The sequence below is a fragment of the Frankliniella occidentalis genome, unplaced genomic scaffold (assembly GCF_000697945.3).
Source record: "Frankliniella occidentalis isolate FOCC.00 unplaced genomic scaffold, Focc_3.1 Scaffold71, whole genome shotgun sequence".
Classification (NCBI taxonomy): Eukaryota; Metazoa; Arthropoda; class Insecta; order Thysanoptera; family Thripidae; genus Frankliniella; species Frankliniella occidentalis.
In genome coordinates this window covers 493,364-508,412 of record NW_026267201.1, presented here as the reverse complement: position 1 = coordinate 508,412, position 15,049 = coordinate 493,364, and the positions used below count along the sequence as shown (strand labels likewise).

The 15,049-nt window shown below is 36.0% G+C and overlaps 1 protein-coding gene across 20 annotated transcripts in view; it reads left to right on the top strand.

The window, feature by feature from the left end:
* LOC113217484 (basement membrane-specific heparan sulfate proteoglycan core protein) overlaps nt 1-14,983 on the top strand; it is a 142,283-nt gene extending 127,300 nt beyond the window's left edge. For 16 of the 20 annotated variants that reach the window (XM_052268541.1, XM_052268538.1, XM_052268534.1 and 13 more), the window contains 34 exons: nt 124-465; nt 1,524-1,663; nt 1,734-1,914; nt 2,223-2,365; nt 2,464-2,587; nt 2,695-2,827; nt 2,902-3,081; nt 3,179-3,323; nt 3,453-3,570; nt 3,669-3,849; nt 4,012-4,248; nt 4,338-4,801; nt 4,878-5,059; nt 5,143-5,239; nt 5,314-5,414; nt 5,503-5,665; nt 6,509-6,649; nt 7,261-7,453; nt 7,550-7,647; nt 7,729-7,892; nt 7,980-8,199; nt 8,285-8,467; nt 8,556-8,705; nt 8,810-9,028; nt 9,108-9,273; nt 9,358-9,503; nt 9,614-9,861; nt 9,932-10,134; nt 10,400-10,536; nt 10,638-10,838; nt 10,926-11,141; nt 11,236-11,383; nt 11,506-12,013; nt 12,255-14,983. In XM_052268541.1, the coding sequence (XP_052124501.1) occupies nt 124-465; nt 1,524-1,663; nt 1,734-1,914; nt 2,223-2,365; nt 2,464-2,587; nt 2,695-2,827; nt 2,902-3,081; nt 3,179-3,323; nt 3,453-3,570; nt 3,669-3,849; nt 4,012-4,248; nt 4,338-4,801; nt 4,878-5,059; nt 5,143-5,239; nt 5,314-5,414; nt 5,503-5,665; nt 6,509-6,649; nt 7,261-7,453; nt 7,550-7,647; nt 7,729-7,892; nt 7,980-8,199; nt 8,285-8,467; nt 8,556-8,705; nt 8,810-9,028; nt 9,108-9,273; nt 9,358-9,503; nt 9,614-9,861; nt 9,932-10,134; nt 10,400-10,536; nt 10,638-10,838; nt 10,926-11,141; nt 11,236-11,383; nt 11,506-12,004 (6,263 nt within the window). In that variant the 3' untranslated portion in view covers nt 12,005-12,013; nt 12,255-14,983. Of the gene's footprint in view, nt 1-123; nt 466-831; nt 955-1,523; nt 1,664-1,733; nt 1,915-2,222; nt 2,366-2,463; nt 2,588-2,694; nt 2,828-2,901; nt 3,082-3,178; nt 3,324-3,452; nt 3,571-3,668; nt 3,850-4,011; nt 4,249-4,337; nt 4,802-4,877; nt 5,060-5,142; nt 5,240-5,313; nt 5,415-5,502; nt 5,666-6,508; nt 6,650-7,260; nt 7,454-7,549; nt 7,648-7,728; nt 7,893-7,979; nt 8,200-8,284; nt 8,468-8,555; nt 8,706-8,809; nt 9,029-9,107; nt 9,274-9,357; nt 9,504-9,613; nt 9,862-9,931; nt 10,135-10,399; nt 10,537-10,637; nt 10,839-10,925; nt 11,142-11,235; nt 11,384-11,505; nt 12,014-12,254 lie in introns of all 20 variants that reach the window. The other 4 variants (XM_052268532.1, XM_052268537.1, XM_052268530.1 and 1 more) reach the window with 4 other exon arrangements.
* The last annotated feature ends 66 nt before the right edge of the window (nt 14,984-15,049 follow it).

Below are 15,049 nucleotides of genomic sequence, written 5' to 3'. Positions count from 1 at the left end.
AGATAATACCAAATTATTTTACAGAAACCTCCAAGTTTTGACGTTCTCCAATAATTTTTAGTTTAGGTTTAAGATTAATCAAATTTTAGTTCACCAAACTGAAAATATTCATTAAATTATCAGATGGCGTTCGTGTTGAACTCACTCCCCTCACTGTTAGGCAACAAGTAGGGGCACTGGTTCACTTCACATGTACTTACTATGGCAGTGAGCCCTTGGGCATAGAGTTCGAAGAAATCAGAAGATTAAAACCAAATTCTCACATTGCGAACGTTAAAAGTGTTTCTGGAAATATCAGACACATGGGTCCTGCACCTTTGTTTGACCTATCAAGAAAACTCAAAATGAGTGATGAGCAAGCATTTGATGTTACAATCACTGCAGATCTTAGAGCTGTAAAATGCGTCATCAAAAATTCAGATGGGTTGGATGTGGCAATGGTGATGTCTCATATTATGACAAAAGGTTTGATTCTCTTTAATTTCAGTTAAGGTACATGCCTTTCTGTCGTCCCAGTACTTTTGTTTTTGCATAAATTTTAAAGAATTTAAAGATATGTTTGCCTTTGTTAGTGTGTTGCTTCACAGGTTTGGAGCTGGGTGACTGTCCTTGTGTGCTCGTTGTTGTGAAAGTCAGGATCTGTATAGGTCCAAGAAATGATAGACGATAGACAAGCACCTTTTTTCTGTTTTTAATTACAGTTAGACTAAATATTTCTTGACAAAGTTCTCCTTTCACGCTCTTGTTCAACTTCACTTTTTTTGTCTAGTATCTATCTCTTAAAAATAGGGTAAGAATCCTTTTATTTTTATTTTTTCAAAATTGTCCTAGATTGGAGTGAACCTTGTTATGGTGGTCAGTTTCGATGTGAAAATGGACCATGTATCCCCTCGTACCAACGTTGTGATGGTGTTGTGGATTGTCTGTATGATACCAGTGATGAGCTAGACTGCAGTAAGTTAGAATTTAAATTCCTCATCCTCTTGTACATATTTGTGAGTTTTTTAAAGTTTTTTGTTTTTTAAACATATTAACAACTACCCATTGCCATGTCATGATATGCCATTCCCCTTTCAAACTTTTGTTAGGGAAGAAATGTAGCATTTAAGAGTTCAAATGAAGTACTTAGGTACAATACCATTAGTATCATTCCATATCTTTTTTGACATGGGAATTTACTCTTATGCCATGAAGTGTGTGTGTGTGTGTTTTTCCTTTTTTTTGTTTTGTTTTTTAAGGCTTATTGTGTGAATGCTTGTCTTTTAAAAAAATCTGCAAAATGTTCGTTTTCCACTCAGTGTGAAGATATGCAGCTCACATTTTTCAACTTTTTACAAATTGGAGCTTTTCTTCCAAAAAAACATTATTGTGGGATGAAATGGGCTCTTCCATTGTGTGTATAGCTTATTGCATTTGTCTTTTCTCAGATTTTGCTCTGCTGTGTTAATAAGTCCATTTTTTTTTCTTTTGAATAGAATGTTTTTGATGTTTTTTAAAAGTTTTTTTCTCTCCTTTTCTCCTAGATTATCCTGTATCTCCCTCACCCGAGATTTTTAATCAACCCCCATCAATTCACATTGCTATAGCTGAGCCTACCATTAAAATTGTTGAAGTTGGGGGCACAGTGCGATTCTCATGTACAGCTCGACCACTCACAAACAAGGTATTTTCATTTTCAATAAATATTATAGTATAGAGAATTCATAATTGACATTGCCTCCTTTTATTTCTAGGGCCCAGTGAGAATTTATTGGTCAAAAGAAGGTGGTAATCTTGTACGTGATAGATCTACTGATGATGGTGAAGGAAGGCTTGTTATCATAAGCGCAGTTGTGTCTGATTCTGGTACCTACATTTGCACTGCCACTGATGGTAGCTCTTATGTCACAGAGAGAGCCACTCTCACTGTAGGAGGTAAGAAATTTAGAAACCAAATGGATTATTAATCCATATGCCAAATACATATTACTAGTAACATACTTAGTTTCATCTTCTAACCATATATTCGATTGCATTTATTATTTATTTCATGCTGCTTTTATTAGACTTTCCTAAGGATATATTTCTTAAGCAAGGTACTGTGTAATATTTTTAACTTGAAAACTGAAAACTTGAAAAATGCAACAGGTCTTGCAAGGCATTATTGTGTTCCCTGTCAATAAAATTTGTAGGTATACTTAAATTTTGTTGGTCCTCTTGAATTTCACAAACCTTTTTTCTAGGTTCTGAACCTTCTGCTCCAGAAGTTCATATATCTCCACGGTATCTTGAGGTTCAAGAAGGAGAGCCTGTTGCCTTCAATTGTCATACCACTGGAACTCCCTTGCCATCTCTGCAATGGACTGGTGGGCCAAACAACCCGCAGGTTAGTTGATTTTACCTTCATGTGGCACTTAAAATTTCAGCATCAATCTATGATCAACATTTATGTTGCAAACTAATCCCTCTTTATTTTTTCCCCAGGCTTCTTTCAGAGATGGAGTTTTCAGAATACCAGCTGCTCAGCGTTCTGATGAAGCTGAATATCACTGTATAGCCACAAATCCTCTTGGAACTATTTCTGAAAGAACAATTCTCTATGTCCGTGGTAAGAAGTGGTTTAATGTGATCTACCATGAATTTCTTTTGTTTATCACGTGTATTCATAAGTTTGCGTTGAGACAATTCATTTATGACATACGTTTTTTTATCTAGAAGGAGTATCTCGTCCTCCATCGATGATCACCGATCCCCACTCAAGATTATCAATATCTCCACCCGACTACTCTGGCCAAGCTGGAGATACAGTTCGCTTGACATGTGTTCCTGGATACAATGACTATTACTCGTACGTCTGGTCTTCTTCCCCCTATTGAATTCACTCTAATTAACTTTTTGTAAGTTATTTTGTTCCCTTTGCAGAATTGACTGGTCAAAGGTAGGCAGCAATGCCCTTCCATCTACAGCTAACCAGCAGGATCGGGTACTCACAATATTCGATGCAAATCCAGCAGACTCTGGCATTTATCTGTGTAGAGTGACATCTAGGGCTACTGGTCTTGCTGAGGAAATACAAGCAAGAGTATCCATTTCATCAAACAGGTATGCATATCGTGAAATGTAAGATTTTTCTTTTCAAAACTGATTCTTGCATGATGCCACAAGAAATATTATTTCATTTTGTTTTATTTTTTATTAGGGGCCCTCCTACTGCTCGTATTGAGCCAGAGCGTCAAACAGTTTCGCAGGGTACCACAGCTGAGTTGCGATGCTTAACATCAGTTGAACCATCATCAATCCGGTGGAGCAAAGCTGGTGAACCTGACATGGGTAGCAATGTCCAGGTACAGATAGATTTGTTGAGAACATTGTTTGAAATCTCAAATATGGATTAACTCCTTACCTATCCTCATCTTTTTTCCCCCTTGATTTTTTTCTTTGTTACATCTTTCTTTTCTTGTTTACATCACTAGGAACTAGGCAACATCTTGAAAATCAATAATGCTTTAGTTCGTAATCGTGGAGTTTATGTGTGCACAGTTCAAAATGATGGTGGCACTTCTCAGGCTTCAACTATTCTCGAAGTAGAACGTAAGTCACAGAGTTGATGTTGCCTCTGTTTACAAAAGTTCAACATTTGTATATGCCAAATATATAAACACAGTGATTTTCATAAAATCTTTGAGCAGGTCGAGAGCCCCCTGCAATCGAAATTTACCCAAGCCAACGGCAGACTGTAGTGGTGGGAGGAAGTGCACTTCTACAGTGCCGAATCACTAGTGGTATCCCATCTCCAGCAATTATTTGGAGACGTTCTGATAGTCTTGCTCTATCACCAAATGTCGAAGAACTTCAAAATGGCGTTCTGAGGTACTTTTAAAAGCTTTGAATATATCTCTATATTTTTTATATATTAATTTATGATTGCACATGTAACATTCCTCTAAATGTCTGTTCATATTATGCTTCATTCATAACTCTGCTCTTTTATTTAAAAGAGTTCTATTAATATTTCTATGAAATTTTTTTCAGATTTAACCGTGTTACTACCGCTGATGCTGGTGACTACACATGTGAAGCTCAAAATGAAGTTGGAACTACAAATGCTACAGCTTCTTTGGAGATTGATTCAATGCCCACCATTACTATTACACCATCTTCTCCTATAACAATAAGCACTGGACAGCCAGTACGACTTGAGTGTAGAGCCCATGGCGAGCCCAGTCCAACTGTTATCTGGTCCCGCAACAGGCCGGGCTATGCTTACTAGTGTGTTAATATGCTGTATATTTTTTTAATTTGAAAGTGATTATCAGTGTACACAAAATGTTAATCTTTTATTTTCTTTACAATTGCAGTGAACCGACAAATCTGACTGCTGAATCATCTCAAATTGCTGTTTATGAAATTACTCGTGCTTCTAAGGCAGATGAGGGCTCATACAGTTGTACTGCTCGCAATAAGGCTGGTTTAGCCGAAGATAGAGTGCAATTAATTGTGGAAGAAAGCAATGATGTTCTTGACCGCTATCCTGAAAGGGGAGATATAACTGGTGAAGATCCAGGGAGCTATGGTAACCGGGAACCTTTTGTGGTCAATGTTCATGGCAATGCTGAACTTCGCTGTGATTTCCGTCACAATAGTAGCAATACCTTTATTAAATGGATGCGGTCTGGCGGTGAACTACCTGCTAGCCACACATTGTCGCAAGGATCATTGCATTTATCTGATGTTAAAAAAGAAGATGCTGGTCTCTATATTTGTGAAGGATATGAGGACAACCGACTTCTTTTCCAAGCTCCAGCTAGATTAGTTGTCAATGGTAAGTATCCTTATTCCTCATCAATAGCTACAAGCTTTGGATTTTTTACCTTTTTTTATTTTTTAACATCAAACAGGACCACCTCAAATTCAATTGCATCCTCAACATCAAGTGGTTCGTCCTGGAGAAAGTGCCAGAGTTCAATGTCGTGTTATTGATACTGAGCGCCACACTATAATGTGGACTATTCCTGGAAGAGAGAACCTTGGTAGCTCAGCACTCCCGAGCAATGCCAATGACCATGATGGAATCCTTGAGGTCAGCACTCTTTGACTTCTTGCTTCTGAAAGAAATTTGTTTCTATTTCTATTTAATATAACATTAACATTGTATTCCACCAGTTCTCTCGTATTGGGCCTCAAGACTCTGGACGTTACTTGTGCCGTGCAAGAAATGAGTATGGTGAAGCTGATGCTGTTGCTGAAGTGCTAGTTCAGGGTGAGTTTCTTAAAATTATCTATTTCTTTAAACATTGCTCACATGTTGTCATTTGTCTCTTATCGTTGTTTAAGATCAACAACCAGCATCCCTTGTTAGAGCGGTTGACCATGAGCAAATTGTGCATGAAGGATCCAATGCCCGCTTGCTTTGCTCAAGCTCCCCAGGAACCCTGGTACATAGAAATGAAATTTCTTGACTTTCAGTTTAAGATATTTGATGCTTATTAATGTCTGCACACTTCAATGCTCACAACATCACAGATTACATGGACTCATGAGGGACGTGCTCTTCCTGAAAATGCTGTACAAGAGGCTGGAACATTGACAATTTACCAGGTGAAACAGGCTGACGCTGGTCGTTATGAGTGTCAAGCAAGTTCTGATGCAGATGTTGGATCAGACTATGTCAACTTGAGGGTTGAAGGTAAATACTTCTCCTGGATTCATTTATTCTGACATTTTCAAGGTTTTGCAGCATGCCGAATATCCCTTCTACCTTACACTTGCACTGGAGCATGTGTGATTTCCAATTCTTTAAATACACTTTTTTCACTTGAGGTTCACTCATGCATTCTAAATATATATATTTTTTCAATCAATTTATAACTGTTTTTGTGATTGGGGGTGGGGATGATCTTTGATATGGGTACGGTACTTGCTGAAAATCTTTGATATTCCTCTATTATCAACTCTTCAATTTGAAAAAAAAAAAAAAAAAAAAAAAATCAGCATGTAAGAGAAATAAGTAGCACATCCAATTTACAACTTTTGCCCGTAAATGAACTTAGGTTTTTGCTTTCATTGAGCTTAGTCGGCATGGTTGTTTTATAACTGCTGTTCCTTTATTTATTTATTTTTCATTTTATAATGAAAACAATAGTTTATTCCATCAAAACAGCTTTGATTCTGCTTTTTCAACGTTTTTCAATGTTATATGTGAGGAAAGGGGGAAATGGAGAATCATTCTAAGCCGAAACATAAGGGGATTCCACTATCCATTTATACCTTATTGGGATTAGAATGCTTTCATATTAATGTTATTGTTTGGTCAAAGGTGAAGTGGAACTAACTTGAATTGTGGGATTTTCCTTTCTATGTGTTCTAATTTTGCCTCTCATAGCTTTATGTTTTATTCTTGCTTTAACCAACATTTTAATTCTTTATAATTTCAGCATTGATTATTTATTTCTTGCATGTGTATGGCACTTGGCTTGTTTTTATTTGTATTATTTTCTTGTGTTGTACTCACCATCTCTTGCACTACCAGTGCCAGCGGATTATTGTGCGATACAGTGCTACGTAAGGGGAAACCAACAATGCATTCCCTCAGACCGCCTTTGTAACGGCGTCGCTGACTGTGAGGACGGCAGTGATGAGCTCGGTTGTCCTACAAATCGATCACCACGTGGTGCGTTACTTATGAGTAAAATATCACACATTCTTTGCTTCAAAATTTAGTCGAAGTCAGTGTATTTAGGAAAAACAGTTCATGAGGTCAAGTGGCTTTTGTAGGCGTGACACGTCAGGGCTCATTTGTTGTTGTCTTTTAAGTATCTAAATTCTTGATGATTTGCTCTGTAGATTGTATTTTTAACATTTTCAATTCTCAGTATTTTCAAAGTACTCTACAAAAAAAAAAAAGAAAAAAAGAAAAGAACAAGACAGCAGTAATTTTTTTAAAAAGTTGTTTCTTCAGGTCAGCATTTCTGTCAGGATTTTGTTGTAGATTTGATTTAGAATAAGAATTGTGTTTCTCATAAAGCAAGCAGTGTCAATTTGGCAACTGTGGGTGCTGGTGGTATATTTTCTCTTGGTGGTTTGGTATTGTGGTATTAAGAGGAATGGAAAGAAATACACTAATTCATACAGTATGGGCATGTACTTTTCTCCAACTTTTGTATTAATTGACTATTCAGGCATGTCTGTCTTCTATTTTAACAAAAATGAAAATCAATCAGTTAAATGCTTAAGTATTTTGGATAAAAATTAATAGAGATTTTGTGATTTTATATGAAACAGAAATAGGCATGAGTGGCTTTGGAGAAGCAGACAAAATTGAACTTCAAATCTATCCTAACAAAGATTTGATTCGAAATGGAGATAATGTTGAAATACGATGTGGTGTCCTTGGGGGCAGTGCTGTACCCGTTACTTGGACCAAGATTGGCAGCCAGTTGGCAAACAATGTTAGAGTGATCAATGATACATTGAGGTAATATATTATTACTGTCTAATCCACATAACACTAAAGTACATTGGTAAAATAAATTTCCTATTCACTTAACTTTAAAATAACCTTTCCTTGCAGTATCACTAGTGTACGGCCATCAAATGAAGGTACATACCGCTGCAATGCAAGAACATCGGGGGGTATGTTATCTGAAGATTACACTCTAATTATTGAAGGTAATACATGTAACTTGTCTGTACTTTAGTGGTTTTGATTCAAACCTATCTTTCTTATTGACAATTCTGCTTTTACTATAGCTACTCCTATCAATCTGATAGAACCACCTCCAGTTGAAACTCAGACAGCTGCATATGGAAGGACTGTTGAGATGGCTTGTAGAACTAATTTAAATCCTCCAGTGAAGTATATGTGGTCAAAGCAAGGTGGTGAACTTCCTCGTGACGCTAGAGGACAAATGGAGGTAAAGTGTTGTTACGTAGATAAATATACAAAAAAAAAAATAATGTGGAGTAATTCTCAATTTTTCTGTCCCCCCTTTTTTTTGCAGTCAACATTGACTATTGTAGATGTTAGAGCCCAAGATGCTGGATTTTATACATGCACTGCCCAGAATGAAGAGAAGAAAATGGATATAAGAACAGTCCTAGTTGTTACAGGAGTAGTACCATATTTTGCCCAAGCACCCAATTCTTTTATGGCTTTACCCACATTAATAGCATATATGACATTCAACATATCTATTTCTTTCAAACCAGAAAGATCTGATGGTGAGTGTACTCTTTGCATGGAATATCCATCATACTTGATATTTAATAAGACCTAAAAATATTATTTCCATGTTCCTTATTTCAGGGTTAATATTGTACAATGGGCAACAAAGTGGTGGTTCTGGGGACTTTGTGTCTCTTGGATTGAATGGTGGCTTTGTTGAGTTTAGATTTGATGTTGGATCAGGACCTGCGGTTATAAGAAGTGCTCGTCCTGTTTCTCTTGGTCATTGGCATACTGTCAAGTTAATCCGAAACCGCAGGGATGGTAATGCTTTGATTTTTGTTTCTAGTTTATGTAGTTGATCATCCAATCTTCAGGTAAAAATTTAAAAATGTCTTTAAAACTATTTCAGGTGAAATGTATGTTGATGAAGCAGGTCCACATACAGGTATTGCTCCGGGCAGGTTCCAAGGTCTAGACTTATCAGAACCTCTGTATCTGGGTGGAGTACCCGATTTTAAAGCCATTCATCGCCTAACTGGTCATTCTCAAGGATTCGTCGGTATGTTCAACTGCTCTAGTACTACAGTAGTACAATTGCTCTCTGAGATTATACTTAAACCTCAGTTAACAAATTAATCACTCTTAAATTATATATCATTTCAGGATGTATCAGTAGACTTGTTGTTGGCAATGTTGAGCATGAATTAGTTCGTGATGCCACAGAAATTCTTGGAGTAACAACTTGTGAAACTTGTGCTGGAAACACATGCAAACACAAAGGTGTTTGTCAAGAAGCCCCAACATCTGTTGGTTACACATGCATGTGTCCTGCAGGGTTTAGTGGAGATGATTGCAGTAAGACAGGCCAATCATGTTACCCAGGTAAGAGATTTTGTATTTAAATTTGAAAACTCTTATTCACATCAATGTAAACTGTTATATTCTTATTAATATTTTTAAGGTGCATGTGGCGCGGGCCGTTGTGTGAATCTTCCTCTTGGAGGAATGCAGTGTTTGTGCCCCATGGGTAAAATAGGCAGGAACTGTGAGTATGATGTTGCCATACAGGATCCTGCATTTTCAAATGGAGCATACATTGCATATCCTACACCCAAAACTCCTAAAAAGTATGTCCTTTGTTATGAAATTCTTTACAAGAACTGTAAGAAGTGCCTTATGGAAAACCAAATATTTTTAAAATGATGTTCCAGGCTGAAAATGACTCTGAGAATAAATCCAGCTGATGTTAAGGACGCATTAGTTATGTATAGTGCCCAGAATGATGATGGATCAGGTGATTTTGCTGCCCTTTCTATCAGAGATAGACATTTTGAGTTCCGTTTTGATGCTGGTACAGGTATGTTACCTTCACTCGTTACATCAACACAACTAGCTTTGTTATATTTAGTGTATTTGTCAATATTATAGGTTTTTGTTCTTAAATAATTTTTCCCCCCATCTTTTTAGGAACATCTGTTTTGAGGTCAAAGAGGGAACTTCATAGAGGTGAATGGTTTGTTGTGTCATTATCTCGGGATACAGGAGTGGCCCGCCTATCTGTCGATGGAGAGCCTCCAGTAACACAACGTCTCCATGGTTCTCCAAAGCCCCTTAACTTACAGACACCATTGTACATTGGTGGATATGATACACAAAAGATTAAACTAGCCCCTGGGATGAATGTTGATCAGGGCTTTACCGGCTGTATTTCTGCAGTAAGAATCTGTAATGTTTTTGATGTGTATTTTTGTAAAAGCGTTTGTTGACCTGATTAATTTTCTTCAGGTTGATGTTGCAAGTCTTTCTCTTGAATTAATTGGATCAGTTGTGGATTCTGCAAATGTCGAAGACTGCAGTACTAAACATGGAGTAAGAGGTGGGCGGGGTGGTGTTGCAGACCCATGCCACTTTGCTCCATGTCAAAATGGAGCAGCTTGCAATGCAATTGGGGCTCTCCAGTACACTTGCAGTTGTCTTGAGGGATTCAGGTATATTTTTAAATATATTGTTTGTGTTTGTTATATGGTGAAAACATGTCTGATTTTCCAGGCAAAAGGGAAAACTTTCTGGAACTCCTCTAGGTTGAGGAAAACTCTAAAGATTCTGAGGAAGTCAAATTATAGGAGTTTCTCAAAATTCTCCCCTTTTCCTGAAAAAGTTAGACATGTTTTTTACCGTTTACTGTGGTTTATGTTCCCCCTTCCCTCCCTTCTCTCTGTTCGGCACTTGAATATTGTACTGCCTTTATTTCAGTGGACACGATTGTGAGGTAGAATCAGACATGTGCCTTATCCTGCATCCTTGCTTGAATGGTGGCAAATGTACTGGATCTCTAAGTTCATTTAAGTGCCATTGCCCAATTGGATTTGGTGGAGCAACTTGCAATGAAAGTAAGTACGACATTCTGTCAGTTTCCTAATAAGATTAGGGAAAAGATGACAAAATTTAGCAAAAAATACTCATGCTGCTTGAATTACTTTCTTCTTTCCAGGTGTAATATTTAGTTCTCAAGTCAGCTTTGGTGGAGATGGATGGCTTGAGCTGAACCGTGATTTTTTGCCTCATAAATCTAACTCAGAAGATGAAGTCATAAGCATTCGTTTCACTACAAATGATACCAACTCTTTAGTGCTTTGGCATGGACAGTCTCCTGATGATGATGGTCAAAATCAAGACTACTTATCCCTTTCTAGTATGTGAAAGTTTCAATAAGTTTTCTGTGATGTTTGTTAATTTTCTTTTCTATATGCATTAGTTTGATTTTTTTTTTTTACAACAGTTATCAATGGGAAATTAGAATGGAGTTATGAACTAGGTTCAGGACCAGCACACATTCGCCTTGATAGTGTTAATGTTAATGATGGACTACCACATACTGTTGTTCTAAGACGCCGCGCAGAAGAAGGCAGTATAGAACTTGATGGGCAGTATTCTGCCCGAGGACACAGTAATGGTAATCTCACACAGTTGAACACAAATGGAAATATTTATATAGGTAGGTGTGAGCCAATTTTGTGTGTACATTTATCTCTGATTTAAAGTTACCAGTACTTAAAGATTTTTCAAATTCAATCATGTTTTAATCCTAGGTGGAGTACCAAATGCAGACCTTATGACAGGCAACACTCATTCAAATGGATTCTCAGGCTGCATTCATGCAGTGCAAATCCAAAACTCCAAAGTATTAAATTTGTTTGAAGAAGCTTTGCAAGGCAGCAACATTCTGAACTGTCCAAAGTAAGTTGCTCTCTAGTGATTTTGCTTTGAATAACTGATAAGTAGCGAAGACAAAATACTAACATTCTTTCTGAACTGTTTTGTCTTGGAATGCTGCTCTTTCCTTCTATTTTCACTTCAAGGAGTGATGTACCACCTCACAATCGTTTTAAGTGGACCCCGTCTTCTCTTGTATATACTGATTCTGCACAAATATTTGATATAGAACAAGACATAATGACAACGTCACAACCTTTACCTGTTATTACTGACACTGTTACTGATATACAAGACATTAGTCATCGTATCCATGACCCGTATGAAAGCAATGAAAAACCTGTGGATACAATACAAATATTAAGTACAGATAAAAGTTTTCAGGAAACTAGTAATATTAATTCAATTAATAAGGACAATAATATTTTAAAGAATAACCATGACCCTTTCTTGAGGTCTAGTGATAATTCTCATCCTATTTTTGACCCACCCTTCAATGATTTAGACACTGCTAAACGAAAAAAAACAACAATGAAACCACCTACTCACAAGTCGTCTTGTCAGTCTCTTCATTCCCTCTGTATTTCATCAATAATTATAATAATACTTTTTAGTATGAAAGCAAGCTCACCATACTGGAGATAAGATTTGAAGGTATGATGGAAGTTTTGTTTCCTTTCCGTCATGTATTATTTAGTGTTTACTCAGTGAGAAATTATTGGTTTGGAATCCTAATCTCGACTATCATTCTTACACCATGGATCATTGGGTATTGCAAGTGAAAGGGTACTCGCCCAACTTGGAGGGATTTTGTCATGCACCCGTTTCTGATTTTTATGAACTGATAATTTTTGTAGGAAAGTTTACCACTAACACTCATTGGTTTCTCTTTCAGGTCTGATGATGATAATGAGGACTATGCTGAAACTCCTACACACTCCTACCACAATTAGTAATCCTCATAACCAAAAATACTGCATTTTCTGCTGCAAACGTTTTTTCTTCAATTCTGCATTTTGGGAGTTTCCTCTTTTAAATAATATATTTGCCAACCAAGTTTAAAAAGACTTTCTCAAAAATGAGATAACTTTATTCTTTTTTTATGATTGAATGTAAAGTTTGGATCTAAATAGGTACTAAATTTGTTATACTAATTGTAAGAAACTCTGAAAATACTGAATATTTTAACTATCTTATTTAAGGAGAATAATGCTAGCAACTCATTAATTTGAAGAAGTAGGAAAGTTCTGCCTTGAGTCTTGTTGTAAATACTGTACCAATATTCAGATTATAATTTTCATCTAATGCTCGCAAAAAGTTATATAATGCACATAAAAAAAGAAATTTGCAGCATATCTCAGTGATATTGTATAGTGCTTTATTGTGAATGTTAGATAAGTCATAGGTTTTTCAGTTGACAACCAGTCTTATTTAAGTCATCTGTTACTTTTTGTATAATTTTACTTTCTCATTTTAGTCAATTTATATGTTTCTTATCTGTTCATTTTTATCTAATGTCCAAGCTTGACAGTGACAATGAAAATTTGTGTGTGTTTTGTCTAGGAACATCTCTAGCTAGCACATGCAGTTGCTCTCACAAATGTGCCATAGCTCAAACAATCCTAATTGCTTGCTGTAAAATGCATATGGGTTAACCACTGCTTATGAATGATAGCACTGCCATAATTTTATTTTGATTGTTTTGAGCCTTTTGGATTTGAAACATTATGCTTTTAAAGGTGATGTGATTAGACAATTTTATCTACACTGTAAAATTGTTTCAAAATCATGCATTACCCAAGATAAGATAATTCATAGAGAAATAAGCTGTTAATTCATGTAATGCCAAATTGTGTAATTATATTTATACGTCTTTTAACATTTTTTCTTTGTAAAGCTATGAGCGTTGGGTGGAGCCTGATTAAAATAATTGTTACTAATTGAAGCACAAAAAAATAATTGTTGATCTGTCACCAATTGTAAGTATATATTATTTGTATTTTGATGAATACCCTGTTTTCTATCTTTTTGTATTAGATGTAAGTTATAAGAGTGTATATACTAGAAATAATAACTTTGGTTCACAAATTTCTACCTCTTCAGTCTTACGGTAATAAGATGAGGCTGAAGAGAATCGCCAGACTATTTATTTGTACAGATAATATTGCTTTAAATCTGTGTATCAGGCCTCACTCAACCAGCATTAGTGTAAGCTTTTGGCTTAATCTCATCAAACCCTTCAGGACAGCTGATATTTAGGGTAGCTTCCAACAAAAAGAACTCCCGAATAACAAACATTTCCAAGTAAGAAGATTTGTTTCGATATCTTCATTGTGCTATCTGAGTTCTAAAAACTTTGTATGAATGTCATATATTTTTATTTCAATACAAATATTTATAAATGTTAGTATTATGTTTGGTCTTTGACAAGGCACTCAAATAACATTTTAGCTCCAACCAGGGTGCAACGAATTAAAAATATGAACTTGCTATTTTGTATTCCCATTCCATGGAAATAATGTTTTCTTCTAAAGGCAATTTTATCTCTGTAAGTAATTTCTGATAAAACCGAGATGACCTTACATATCAAGTAAAAAGGAAAAATCATCGTTCAGAATGGATTTAAATGAGGCCCTGTGAGTGATAGTATAGTGCACACATGATGCATTATTTTCTGCATTAAGAAGTCTAAGGAAGGAACATTTCTTGATTTGGGTTGTATTGGTCTTAATTCCAGTAATCTGCTCTGAAGCAAATCTAAAGGTTTGATTTTAGGCTATACTGTCAAGATAGTTGTTATTGTAGTTGGCTGGGGGGGAAAACATTGGTTTCCTCCTCACTACTACTTATTTATTTTAAGTCAGAAGTACCTTGCTACATACATACTGTTTTAGCTGACTGACAATACTTAGAGATACCTTTTAAGCAGAGCACAGTACTATCATTTCGGTTGTGCTTTTATGTCTGTGTCTGATTAATATATCTGTTTATCAATCAATGCTCCTTCAGCCAAAACAGTATTTTATATCTAGTGTTCAAATATAATTGTTATAAAGTTGTTTCTTAATATTTGTAAGTTCTTAGTCCATCTCTTCTTTTTGGTTTATTAATTTGCTTACTACAACTCCTATAGGTAGCATATTGACAATACTGTGATGGCTTACTTTGAGATTAAGCTTTCAGCTCTGACAACTCTATAGATATAATTTGTTGCCTTGCAGAGTGCCAAATATCTTGTTTCCTACATTTGAGAATAATTTGGGAGAATTTAATACAAAAATTTGGTATATATGTGAAAAACACAGTGATGAACTGGAGTCATGAGTTCCCGGCAAGTTCCAAGTTCTCATCAAAGAGCATTGTCTTAAGTTTTGTGACGGCATGAATCAGTCTAAATTTTTTCATCCAATTTAATTCCAATACAAGTATTAGGAAACAAGCACAATTAAGGGGTGTGGCCTTAAAAAAAATGAGAAAAGATTTTGCTTTCCTTTGTTTTCTTTGATATAAAAAATATAGGCGACCCATGAGATATGTTGTAACAGTGAATGCTAAAATCTTTTTCCATTGAAATTTTCAGCTGGAAATTTCTCAAAATGACAATAAAGACAATAAGCTATCTAACTCATCACTACTCTACATTTTCCCCTTGGTTTTCCTGCCTGGTTCCTTCATTTTTTTTTCGGGAGG